The sequence below is a fragment of the Hemicordylus capensis genome, chromosome 5 (assembly GCF_027244095.1).
Source record: "Hemicordylus capensis ecotype Gifberg chromosome 5, rHemCap1.1.pri, whole genome shotgun sequence".
NCBI classification, from domain to species: domain Eukaryota; kingdom Metazoa; phylum Chordata; class Lepidosauria; order Squamata; family Cordylidae; genus Hemicordylus; species Hemicordylus capensis.
Genome location: NC_069661.1, coordinates 140,940,383 through 140,952,683, shown reverse-complemented (window position 1 = coordinate 140,952,683; position 12,301 = coordinate 140,940,383). Strand labels below are relative to the sequence as shown.

General features: G+C 41.9%; 1 protein-coding gene across 7 annotated transcripts in view; it reads left to right on the top strand.

Moving 5' to 3' along the window:
• The window catches only part of ELAPOR2 (endosome-lysosome associated apoptosis and autophagy regulator family member 2), a 182,600-nt gene extending 174,549 nt beyond the window's left edge, over positions 1 to 8,051 (top strand). For all 7 annotated transcript variants that reach the window (XM_053257766.1, XM_053257763.1, XM_053257768.1 and 4 more), the window contains 2 exons: positions 2,929 to 3,094; positions 6,864 to 8,051. In XM_053257766.1, coding sequence (XP_053113741.1) covers positions 2,929 to 3,094; positions 6,864 to 6,923 — 226 coding nt within the window. In that variant the 3' untranslated portion in view covers positions 6,924 to 8,051. The remainder of the gene's footprint in view (positions 1 to 2,928; positions 3,095 to 6,863) is intronic.
• The last annotated feature ends 4,250 nt before the right edge of the window (positions 8,052 to 12,301 follow it).

The following is a 12,301-nucleotide window of genomic DNA, read 5'->3' as shown; positions in this document are numbered from 1 at the left end:
TTAACCATTTGAAGTGCATCTTCTTCACTGTCCTTGATATATTCTTCAAGGCCTCTTTTCTCCTCCTCTACTGTTTGATGGACTTGCAGCATTCCTCTTTCACCTGAGCTGCGAGGGAGGTATAGCCTATCGACATCACTGCGGGGGTGCAGAGCATGATTGATGGTCATGATTTTCCTTGTCTTATGATCCAGCGTCTCTAGCTCTGCCTGGGTCCAGTCTATTATTCCTGCAGTGTATCTGATAACAGGTATAGCCCAGGTGTGTATGGCTTGTATGGTGTTCCCGCCATTGAGTTTGGACTTGAGGATTTTTCTAACTCTCCTGATGTATTCACTTCCAGTTTTTCTTTTAACTTCAGTGTGTGTGATGTTATCAGCCTGGAGAATGCCCAAGTATTTGTAAGGTTCTTTCTCCTCCAGGTTCTTGATGTTGCTTCCATTGGGCAGTTCTATTCCTTCTGTTTTTCTTATTTTCCCTCTGTTCATTATTAATGCAGCACACTTGTCTAGTCCAAACTCCATTGCTATATCACTACTGAATATACGGACAGTGCTTAGCAGTGATTCGATTTCTGACTGGGACTTTCCATACAACTTCAGATCGTCCATGTACAGCAGATGGTTGATTTGACTTGATGTTTTAGATGTTTGGTATCCGAGGCCTGTTTTGTTTAGTATTTGTGAAAGTCGGGTCATGGCAATTACAAACAACAGAGGGGATAGTGAGTCCCCTTGGAAAATGCCTCTTCTAATGCTAACCTGTCCAATTGTCTCGCCATTGATTGTTAACTGATTGTTAGCTTTTTAAATAAATATCTGAATTTTTTTGCTGACACCAGTTGTTTCTAAACATTTTAGTATCCATGTGTGAGGCAATGAATCGAAGGCTTTCTTGTAGTCAATCCATGCAACACTTAGATTTGTTTTTCTTCTCTTGCCATTTTCTAAAATCATTTTGTCAATCAGCAGCTGGTCTTTTTTGCCTCTGGTGTTCAGGCAATTTCCTTTCTGTTCAACTGGAAGCTGTTTGTTAGTTAATAAGTGTTGCATCACTTCATCTGCTATTATTCCAGTTAATAATTTGAACATGGTTGGCAGGCAGGTTATCGGTCTATAATTACTTGGAACTGCACCTTTTGCTGGGTCTTTCATGATGAGATGAGTTTTCCCAGTTGTTAGCCATTGTTCAATATCACCTCCTTGCAAAATGTGATTGAACTGTTTTGATAGTTGTTTATGAAGGCTTGTTAGGTGTTTAAGCCAAAAGCCATGCAGTTCATCGTCGCCTGGAGCAGTCCAATTTTTAATTTTCTTTGCTCTTTCATTATTAATTCTGGTGTTGTTATTAGATCTTGCATTTGTTGGTTACATTTTTTGACCTCTTTCATCCAGCCTGCTTTTTTATTATAATCTATTGGATTGTCCCATAATTTCCCCCAGAATTGCATTGTTTCTTCTTTATTTGGTGTTTCTATGTTTCTTGCAGTTTCTCCTTCTATGCTTTGGTAGAAACGTCTCTTATTCGACTGGAATTGGAGATTCTGCCTGTGTTGTGTAATTCTGGCTTCATACCTGCTAATCTTCTTTGACACTGCTGTTATTTGCTGCTTTATTATTTCCAGGACTTCTCTAATTTTCCTTGAATCTAGGTGGTATTTTTGGATCAGATACTGTTTGGTGTTTTCATTCTTCAGCTTCTTGTCTTTCATATCTTTCAGTTTACTAGCATCTGATCTAAGCCTGGAGATTTTATTTTCTAATCTAATCTTTCATTTAGGTGATGGTACTGCTTTCTTTTTTGACAGGTCCACTGATCTTATATCCGAGCTCTTGTGTTGTTATTGTTGCTGCACTGTACATTAGTTGGTTTGTTTCTTGCAAATTATTGGTTGTTATCTCTGCAAGTGCAGCATTGACATCTTTTAATGCCTGAGCGAGTTGTTTTTTGGTAACTGTTTTTAGCGCTGGAAGTCGAACCCTGGTGGTTGTTTGGTTCATGTGCTCAGTTATTTTTTGCTTTAGTTCTTGTTGCTTTTCTGTTAAACGGCATTTGGGTTTTTGAGGTGAAGGCAAAGGGGTGGTTGCCTGGTTTTGATTTTGAAACAGTTCAGTAACAGTGGCATCCTCGATTTCCAACACCTCCTCCACCTGCGCCTGAGCAACTCCACTTGCGCCTGAGCATGTGTTGCTCTTTGCTGTTCTTCCAGTTCAACTCCTGTGAATACTTTATTTCTTATTATGAATCTTCTCTGATCTGCTAGCCTTTGTTCTGTTATTTCTGTATCTGGATGCTTCTCTTTCCAAATTTGGTACATTCTTTTTAAATAACCTCTTCTAGTTGGACTAGACTTGTAATAGCAGATCATTATTTTCTTGTTGGCTTTTTTCGTGTTTTTTTTTTTGGTTAAGCGATGTTTCTTCCAGTAACTTTGCTTTCTTCAGCCCTGGTTGCTCAACTGAAGATCCTGAGTCCTGTTGCCCACTTGCCACCAGATGTCCAGGGACTATAGCACCTGGCGCGGTCCTTGTTGACCCAGGCGACGACCGATCTGGTATAGATTTATTAAAGTTACGTCTCACCATATTGTTGATGGGAGAGGCACTGTTTGTCTGGCTCCTCTGGTGAGACCTGTCCAGTATGGTTGGACCTCTGGCATAGCTCTCACCTTCCTCAGAGCACACAAGCCCCACAACCACACCAAGGTAGTGCCTCACTGGGCTATTATTATTATTATTATTATTATTGTGGTTCAGTTTATTCTTGCTTGATTCAGAATATATGATATAGATTTTAGTTGCTAAATTCTACCAAATTCTACCAACATCTTTACTAAAACTATTAAAACAGTATTTTCTCTCAGTGTTTGAAGTTTTAAAATATGTTATATTTAGAGGAAAGTACAACGGTCTGCATTTCTGCCTCCAGGCTAGAGTATAAATATTCCAAATTGGTGATGACTGCAAACTCAAAAGAGTGTGAGCTTCCGGCTGCTGACAGCTGTGCAATCATGGAAGGGGAAGATAATGAAGAGGAAATAGTATATTCAAATAAACAGTCATTACTAGGAAAACTAAAGTCACTGGCAATAAAGGTGAGCATTCCTGTTAATATGAAAGCCACTTCTTATCTTTTACAGAAGCTTTTTTTTTAAAAAAAAATTGCAAATTGTTATAATAATAATACTTAGCTTTTGTATAGCACTCTTGGGTGTAAGCAAGCGCTTTTCTTTTCTTAACTTGTGATCCTTACAAAAATCCTGTAAGGTTAGTGAGTTTTGTTCTTTCCATATTGAAGACGAGGCAGCCGTTTGCCTGAGGTCACCTGGAGGCTTTTCACACAGGGCTTTTACTTCAAATCTCCTCTGGAATGGATTCGGCCAGTCCACATATTAGCTACATTTACCCTGAAGTAGCTGCAGACTATCAGGAACCAGTACAAACAGGACTCTGTTTCCCCCGAATTGAGGTTGCGCATTCTGGCTTAGCCCGAAGTGTGTCCAGCTTTAAAAAATGCTCTAGTTTCAGCAGCTTTTGAAAAAACATCAGGGGCTTCTGTTATGCTCCACTGCTTCTCCCTTGATGTGTGGAGTGGCCATGCCAGTAATTTGGAGTTTTTCAAAACTCAATGAAGGGGAGTTTACATAGGCTTTAGATATGCAGAATGGATGTAACTTGAGCCTTTTTGTGCTGATTCCAGTACCCTGCAGTTTTCTTCATGACAGAGAGAAAGCTCTGATTTCTGCTTTAAACTTCCCTGCCTCTTAAATTTTGTGTTTGTGTGTGTGTGTGTTTGTGTGTGTGTGAGAGAAATATGAGATGATGAAGTCAGTCACTCACAAAGGCAAGGGTTAAGCGTTCTGCTGTTTGAGCGATCTTTTGGTAACTTTTCATGTCAGTCTTCTGCTCCTCCGTAGCTCAAACTAATAACAACAAAAAGCTCTCTTGCTCTCCTCCTCTCTGATGTGATTTGTGATTGGTTGGAGGAAAAACCAGGAGTAAGCCAGTGGGAATGCACAAGAAAAAGATCTGCTAGCAGTTGTGGAGAGGAGGTGACCCTATATGATCAGTCCATTTAATCCCCCAAATTAAACATCTTGCAAATCTGCTGTGAAGCAGATTTACTCTTCAGATACCCCGCGGCATGAAGGCATGTGTGAATAACTCCCTAGTTAGTACATGACAGAAATGAAATTTGAACCAGGGAATTCCCATTTTTAGCCCAACCTTTTCGGTGCTATGCTACACCAGCTCTTTAGATCAGTTACAGTGTCTTTATCACTATTAGGTTGCTCATTGTTGTTCCCATGTTATATTGATGGACGATAAGAATACTTATTTATATCTTATTCCTGCTGATTGAGCAAAGAGGTACCTCTTAAAGTGGTGATCTTCTTATATTTAGTGGGGCAGTGCAACTGTCCCTATTTGACCACCCCCACCAGTGCAGCATCCTTCCAGTGGCTGTTGCTGCTTTCTACCTTGTTAACCTACTTTCCTTAAGGGTAGGAATGTGCATGTACCAGTTCGGTGGTCCTTTTTATAGACTGCTGTACGAGTCTGGAGGACCAGCATTTGAACCAGTTCAGAGGTGGGGGGTTACCTTTAAAGAGCAGGGAGGGTGCCCACACACTCACCAATGAACTCCACTACTTTTCTGCCACTGGAGCTGTCTCCAAAAATGCTGGCAAGGGGTTGCTGCATACTTCCTTGGAGCCCTGGTCAGCATTGTACTGGAAGTGGCTGGTCCGTGTGCGTGATGTGTGCACGTGCAATGGCCACTTCTACTACAACACTTCCGGTACAACGCAGCATTTTTGGAGACAATGCCAGCGGGAGCAAGTGGTGCGGGAGGATGGGCAACCTCTCTGCACCTTAAAGGTAAACCCACCCCCCACTTCCCAGGAGTGTATGAACCCATTCGTGAACATCCCTACTTAAGGAAGGTAAACTTGTGTGTGTCCCCATCCCTATCAACTTGCAATGCCTGGACCAATTTGAACCAAATTTGGTATAGTTGTACGGACACCTCATTGGTGCAGTTTGTGATTATTTCATCCACCCCAATTCAAGATGAAGGATGTGTGAATGTTTGAGACACAAATGGACTAACTTGTAAACCACCTAATTGATTTGAAGCAAATTTGAAACAGTTGTAGGGACACTTCAGCAGCATAATTTGTGATGATGTCATCCACCCCAATTCAAGATGGCAGATGTATGAATGTTTGAGGTACAAGTGGGTACAGATTTGGACCAAATTTGGTACCGTTGTAGTGACACATAGAGACACCTCAGTGGCGTAGTTTGTGATGATGACATCCACCCCAATGCAAGATGGTGGATGCATGTACATTTAAGGTGGAACTTGGCTAACATGTGAAGATGGTGATTATAAATTAATTAAAATTATTGTGAAAGGAAAGTACAAAAAACTTCCTGAGTTTCTTTTTAGATTGTGTGTCCTTTTGGGACAGGGAATAATTTTATCTGTTATTTATTTTACTATGTATCCGACTTTGAGAACTTTTGTTGAACAGCAGAATATCAATATTTTTAGTAGTACAAATATTCAAAATCATTGCATCCATTGCTCCGAAGCTGAAGACGGCTTAAAAAACTGATAAAACAGTAGTTTGACAATAAATAGTTTCAAATTACAATAAAGACTTGTCTTAAGGCCGTTCAACAGTTCATGGCAGAGGTGAGAAATGATATTCAAATCCTGCTTTTATTTTCTGGACCTCAAATATATTTTAAAAACTATGAATATATTAATTGGCATTGTGTTTGACACTTATGAATCCAGAACAGGCAGAAAAATGCTACCTTAGGATCTTTACTCACTTTGTATAGTGGCAAACTAAGTTTTGTCACTAGAAGTGCTCTTGAGAGTGCACTATAGCCAATCTTGGTTCATTAGTGAGTTTATGCATGATGCATATGTTTGCAAACCTGTTCACACTGGTTCACAATTTATATTTTCAAGGGTACAGTTCAAACAATATAGGTGCACCTTAAAGAGGTTGTGAATTGGAAGGCAATTTATGTAATTGTAAATCAGACGGCAATTTAGCCAGAAGGCAGTTCTGAGTTCTGCCTAATGTTCAGGCTCAGAACAGTCATGAAGATGGATGGCTTATTGACTAGGCTGGCCATTTTGAGACTCATCCCAGATTAATTATTTTGTGATTTTGTCATATTAAAGCTGCTTGCCTATGGAATGTAAGCCAATGCTCTAGGTGTACTGGACAGACCTTTGGGGGCAGGATCGGGCACTCCTATGTAAATGCAGTGTTTTCTTTCTGGGCTGCCTCCATGTTATTGTAGGCCCTTGACTGGGTATCACAGGGGCCTCTGGGGCAAACTTTATCTTTTGTGTGGAGTTAAGTCAAGTCAGAGAGCACAAACTGCCTCCTGCCTGGTTGTGTTATATGAGAGCAAAGATGCAGTCCTGGTTCATGGTGGGCCCCTTAAGGGGCCTTGGTCTCAGCAAAAGCCCAGCAGAGAGAACTGCTGACTCTGCTCAGGCCCTCTGTAATTTGGCAGCAGTCAGATCTTTAGGCAGTTAAGGCAAAATAGAAGTCCTGTGATCCAGAAGGCCCAGCACTGTGCTGAGTAGTCATGACTTTTGTCCAATTATTTTATTTCATGTGGATAGATGTATTTGGTAAATCAGAGCTTCATATAATTTGTTCTTTTGTGCAAGCCAAGTGAATAATTTCAGTGCCTTTGAGGCTGCAGTATTGCTGAAGCCAAGTGGGTGAGTGTGTCAGATCAGTTGCTTGGAACACAGGAAGCCTCCCCCATATGAGCAGGATATACATGTAGTCTATTTAAAAATTCTTGTCTTTTGCAATGCAGGAGAAAGAAGATCGCTTTGAATCTGTTCAGCTGAAATCCTCAAGATCTCACAATATATGAACACTTGCATCTACCTTTGAACCAGCAAACGTGATTTCTGTTTCAGTGAGACCACATTTTAAACATGTCCTGGCACATATTTGAAGGGTGGTCTCCAGTGAGAAATGCTGAGCAGTCGAAGAGGAACAAAGATAGAAGAGAAGAACAAGAGAGAAAGTTGCCTTATCATGAGACTGAATAACTTGCCAAAAAAAAAGAAAGAAAGAAAGAAAGAAAGAAAGAGGAGAGCAGTTTGGGTCACAAGCTGAGGATGAAGTTCAACTCAGGGAAAGAGAAAACACAAGGAAAGACAGCCCATGAGAATTGGATGCCTGAGGCAGAAAATCCAAATGGCGCCTCCCATAGTAATAAAAATATATTAAGAAACTAAGTAATTGATCATTTGCTGCTCTTCAATGGCACCCCCAAATCTGCCACCTGTGGGTTGCTTCACCATGCCCTGAGGGAGAATGGGAAGGGTCCTACTGGACAAGAGGTTTACAGTAACCTGTGCATTGTTCAGGCCTGCAAGAAGATTTATTTGTACCTCTTCATTTCCCATCACTTCTGTCACAGAGAATAAACTGACTGATATTTGGAAGAACTGGAAAGATGCCTCAGACTTGTCCAGATACCTGTTGATATGTCGAGTTTGCAGCGCAGAGTCTCTCTTGAAATCAGAATTCTGCTCAAAATTTGAAATGGAGGAACCACGATAGTTTCTTTTTAAGTTTCGGAAAGGGGAGTACTTGCAATGTAAACCTGTTAAAGATCCAATTTTGAACTTGCAGAATTGGTTTCTGTAGATGCAAAGACATGGTTGAATTAGTCATATCAAAGGACTGAACATGTAACCTAAAAGGCTAACTCTTTAATCTAACTCAAAGGATCAGTTTTGTTCGCTAGCAACATGATTAAATTTGAGCCCAGTTGATATATGTAGCCACCCTTGGAGTAAGGGTGTGAGCAGTTCGGTCCGAACCACGGTCTGTGAACCAGTCCAGTTGAACCGACTGGCTGGTCCAGTCCATCTGACCAAACCGACTTGAACCAGTTCACTGGTTCGAGCACCTATAAATGGGAATCTGGTGAGGATTCCCCTTTGCCTCCAGCGGTAATAAAAGGTGGTGGGGGAGCAGCGAGAGAGACTCCTTTAAAATAGAAAGAGAAGGTGCTTGCCTGGCGCTCCCCCCACCCTCTCAGTGCTGGAGACAGCACGCAAATGGCCTTTGCAGACATGTGCAGAGGCCATTTGCGTGCCACCACCACAGCTGAGAGGATGCGGAGGGGGTGGGGTTTGCTGTGCAAGCCAGTAAGCAGCTTTTCTTTCTGTTTTGACGGTGCCTCTCTCTCGCCACTCCCCGCCGCCTTTATTACCTCTGGAAGCAAAGGGGAATCCTCTCCAGATTTCCCTTTACAGGTGCTTGAACCAGTGAACGGGTCTGCGGATGAACCAGGTTTGATCTATTTCGACCCCTTCAGCTGGGACTGATCTGGTCCACAGTTGAACCAATCCAGTTTGCTGCGGAGCAGTTTGGCACACCCATAGCCTGGAGTGCAGTTGTGTGGCAATTTGAAGCAGCTCCATATAGGGTTGTGGTGATTTTAGTCACATCATTGCAAATCCCTGGCATGGTAAAGATTGCTGCAGTCATATGAGCTTGCTATGAAGAATTGCCTTTTGTGTTTCCAGCTGTAACTATACAACTATTTGCACTTTAAAAATGTGAACCTGGGCATGTTGTTCAGGGCACTAAAAGAAAGTGAAAAATCCCAGAGTGGTGGATCACTTCTGACGTTATATCTGTGCTGTACAGGAGTGTTCCTGCAAGTAATCCCTGTGTCTTGAAAGGTAGAATTAATTTACATTTAGCGTTTTTTGTGCCTCCAGGAGAGACTGTGGTGTGCTCCTATGTCCACATACTTGGTCTTTCAGGTATCATCTTCCTACAGGTTTTTTTTTCTTAATGAACAATTAATCTGTGGGTGCATTCCTGTGCCACAGAAAGCAACATCAGAAGCAACTTACAGTTCTCAAGCTAGCAGTATCCAAATCAGTGAGTTTGTTCAGGCGATACTCTCTCTACCCAGCCCATCACATGCGATAAGGATGTGTGTACTCTGTGAGAGTGTGCATCCTTCACCCCCTTCTGGTGACCAGGGGTGCCCAAAGGCACTCTTACCCCTGGACTTTGGGGGCAAACTTTGGGGCCAAAGTCCAGGGCCTCCATACTCCCAGGGGGACCCCAAATCCTCTTTAGTCTGTCCTGGGTGGTGTGGTTTGTGCCCTCAAGAACCTACATGTTAAAAAATGATGCTTAATTTGCAGTGGGGAGGGGGTGCCTCCAAAGGCTTTTAGGTCCAGGTGCACCTCTGGGGGTGCCTATTCTGAATTGCATTGAGGGGAGTGGATAAATGAAATAAACCATTCATTACTACCCACTACATATGACATGTTTTATCTGTCTGGAGTATTGACCCAGTAAGGATCGCATTTGGGTCTGAATGCAGTAAGTAAAATGGAACATTGACCACCAATCTAAAAATTATCTGAAGCAGGGGAAGGAGTGTCTCCCCTGTGAAATATTCCCTCAGAATCACTGCTGCAGATAACTGGCCAAGAGCAGTAGCATGGAGATCCCTGTTTGTGGGTGGGGCAGCAATGGAAGACCAGATATGGCCCTTGGGTTTCACAGTGTCCAGGCCCAGTCTGAAGAATCACCCATCAGAATATCATTAGATTTCCAGAATTTCTAAATTATGATAAATATGATTGATAAGAAATAAATACTCTCCAGTATAAACAAAGAAACAAATGCTGTTGAAGAGAAATTGTATTTTATAAACTTTCATCCAAGGTATAAAATAAATTATGCAGTAGATAGATTTTAAAATAATCCTGGCATTAATTAAAATATGTGAGTGCAGATCTGTGTTTAAAGCTCTGAGAAAGTGAGGTGGCTGGTGTGATGCATTTAGTACAAAATACTCTATTGAAGTAATTTTTACAAAAGTAACTTCCCTTGCCTGAGAAACCAAATCTGAAGAATTTTGCACTTTGAAGAACTGGCCTCTAGGAGATAGAATATGACTTCCCTAGTTTTACTTGCTTTTCATAAGAGTAGGGCGATTCATCTAGAATTTTTAACACAGTTGCAGAAGGCAGAGTTTTTCTGTTTTCTTAGGTCTTCTTATAGGTAATTCAGAGAGCATACCATTTTGCTGTTGAAAAACGTGTTCAGAGCATTTTGGTATGAAATGCCGCATTTTTATGTATTTGAATGTTTAAATCTGCTTTCTTTTTGTATATTTTGTATGGTTGCTCATTGATTTTCATATTTGTATATTTGCTATTATTGCTTTTGATGTTATGTTGATGTTATGTTGCGGTTGGTTCACTTGGTTATGAATGGGACACAATTCATATGGCAAATATAGTGGGGTGAACTGATGTATCTATGGATATAGTTAGTTGACCTATCAGTGCTTTCTACATTTCAGCTGAAAACTTTGTTAGCATGGTCATGGAAATCACTGCTGGGTTACAACTATATCTATGGAGGAGTCAGTTCTTACCCAGCAGTATTCACATGATTGTGGTTCTGAATGCATTGAGTGGATTTGGGGTTGGCTCTAGGATAATTGCACCCTGGTTGAGGAGATCCTTCTAGAGCCCCCCTATGGTTAGTTGCCACTCCCCCCCAACTCACTGTGGATTATACACCTAACAAACAGTGAGCCACCAAATTCAGCTTGTTGCCCCCTTCGGCTAGACACCCTGGTGACCACTCAGCTTGCCCACCTCTAAGACTGGCCCTAGGTGAGGTTTTATTTTGACCATATGAACACACAAAGCTGCCTCATATTGAGTCAGGCCGTTGCCCCATCTAGCACAAAACAGTCTGCTACTTTGGAGCACCCAAGGTCTTTCGGAGCCCCTGGAGATGATGGGAATGGGAAAGCATGAGCTTTCTCACTGAGCTATGGACCCTCTCTGCACCATGTGAGCCATCCTTTGAAAGCTGAGTTCTCTTTATGGAAAAGTTTATTTAAATATATGTGAGTCTTTACTCCAGAGGTATTTATCAGCAGTCCTAATGTGAAAGTTCATATATATTTGACATGCTTCCTTCTGGAGTTCTGAATGTTGGCATTGTTCTTCAGTGATAAATGGAGATATAGAAAATGATTGCCTTCAGAAATGGCTGAGTTGTATGCAATATCATTCTTTTCCTCTTTTGCTGTTTTCTTCATGCCATAGGTATAGATGAAGCTGTTTGGGATAGAACTTTTGACAGACAGTGTGGGCTGCCATTGGTTTCTAAATTTGCCATTATTTTCTGAAACATCCTTATAATTGAGATTTATAGCAAAGCAATTCTTTTCTTCCACTACTGGACTGCCATACTTGTTATGCCCCAATGCCTTAAATTTGAATGAATATGGTTTTTTGGGTGAATACTTGAATTCCTCCTCCCCCTTTTAGTATAGCAGTAGTGGTATGCCATATTGTATGATTCTTGCTTCCTAAGCACCCTAATGGTATACTTTACAGGTACAAAGACAAAATAATAACAATCCACATTGATTCAAGTTTAACTGTGGATATTGTTTTATAATGTGCTGTACTTACTGCAGTTAAAATAGACAATATAATATAGCCTCTCCAGAGGCTGGCAAGGCTGGGCATTTGCCAGAGATTCAAGATTGTCAAAGGACCCACAGCCCCAACAGAACTGCCATTCTTACTTTGAAAAGAGCACCCAAGAAGGCCAGAGGCCATGTGAGATACTTCTCTGTTCGTGCCCTCATCTCTTCCATGTAAAGGGAAGGGCTCTGAGGGCCTCCAAAATCCTGGCATCAGAACTGAATACACAGGACCCAAACAAGATGTCATAGGCCAGGGAATGGGACAGCTCACCACGGCCAACTCGCCGCCAGTCAATTGGATGCAGCCATCTCGCTGCAGGGACAACTCGCTGCAGGGAACAACGCAACTCCCCCCCGCCTCCGCATGCCCGTCCTGTCACTTTGACTTTTGATCTGGAGGGGCCAAGCGGGAGGGAGGTGAGAGAAAGCTAAATTCCCACCTACCACCCACCAAAGCATGTCTTTCACGTTCTCCAGTGGAAGGAAGAATTTCTCTGCATTCCTACCTGTGGGGTTGTGCCACATGAGAAGTGAAATGTCAAGTGCAAAGCCTGCACCAGAGAGATCCTTCCTTCCACTGCAGATGTGGTGAGTTGGCCACATCCAATTGACTGGCGGTGAATTGGCTGTGGCCAGTTGTCATAGACGCCATAGGCCATGATTCAGAGTTGTATCCCCTGCACTGGAATGTTCTCTCATGCTTTCTTTATAGCAGCTAACCTCACTGAAACATCCAAACAGATCTCTCT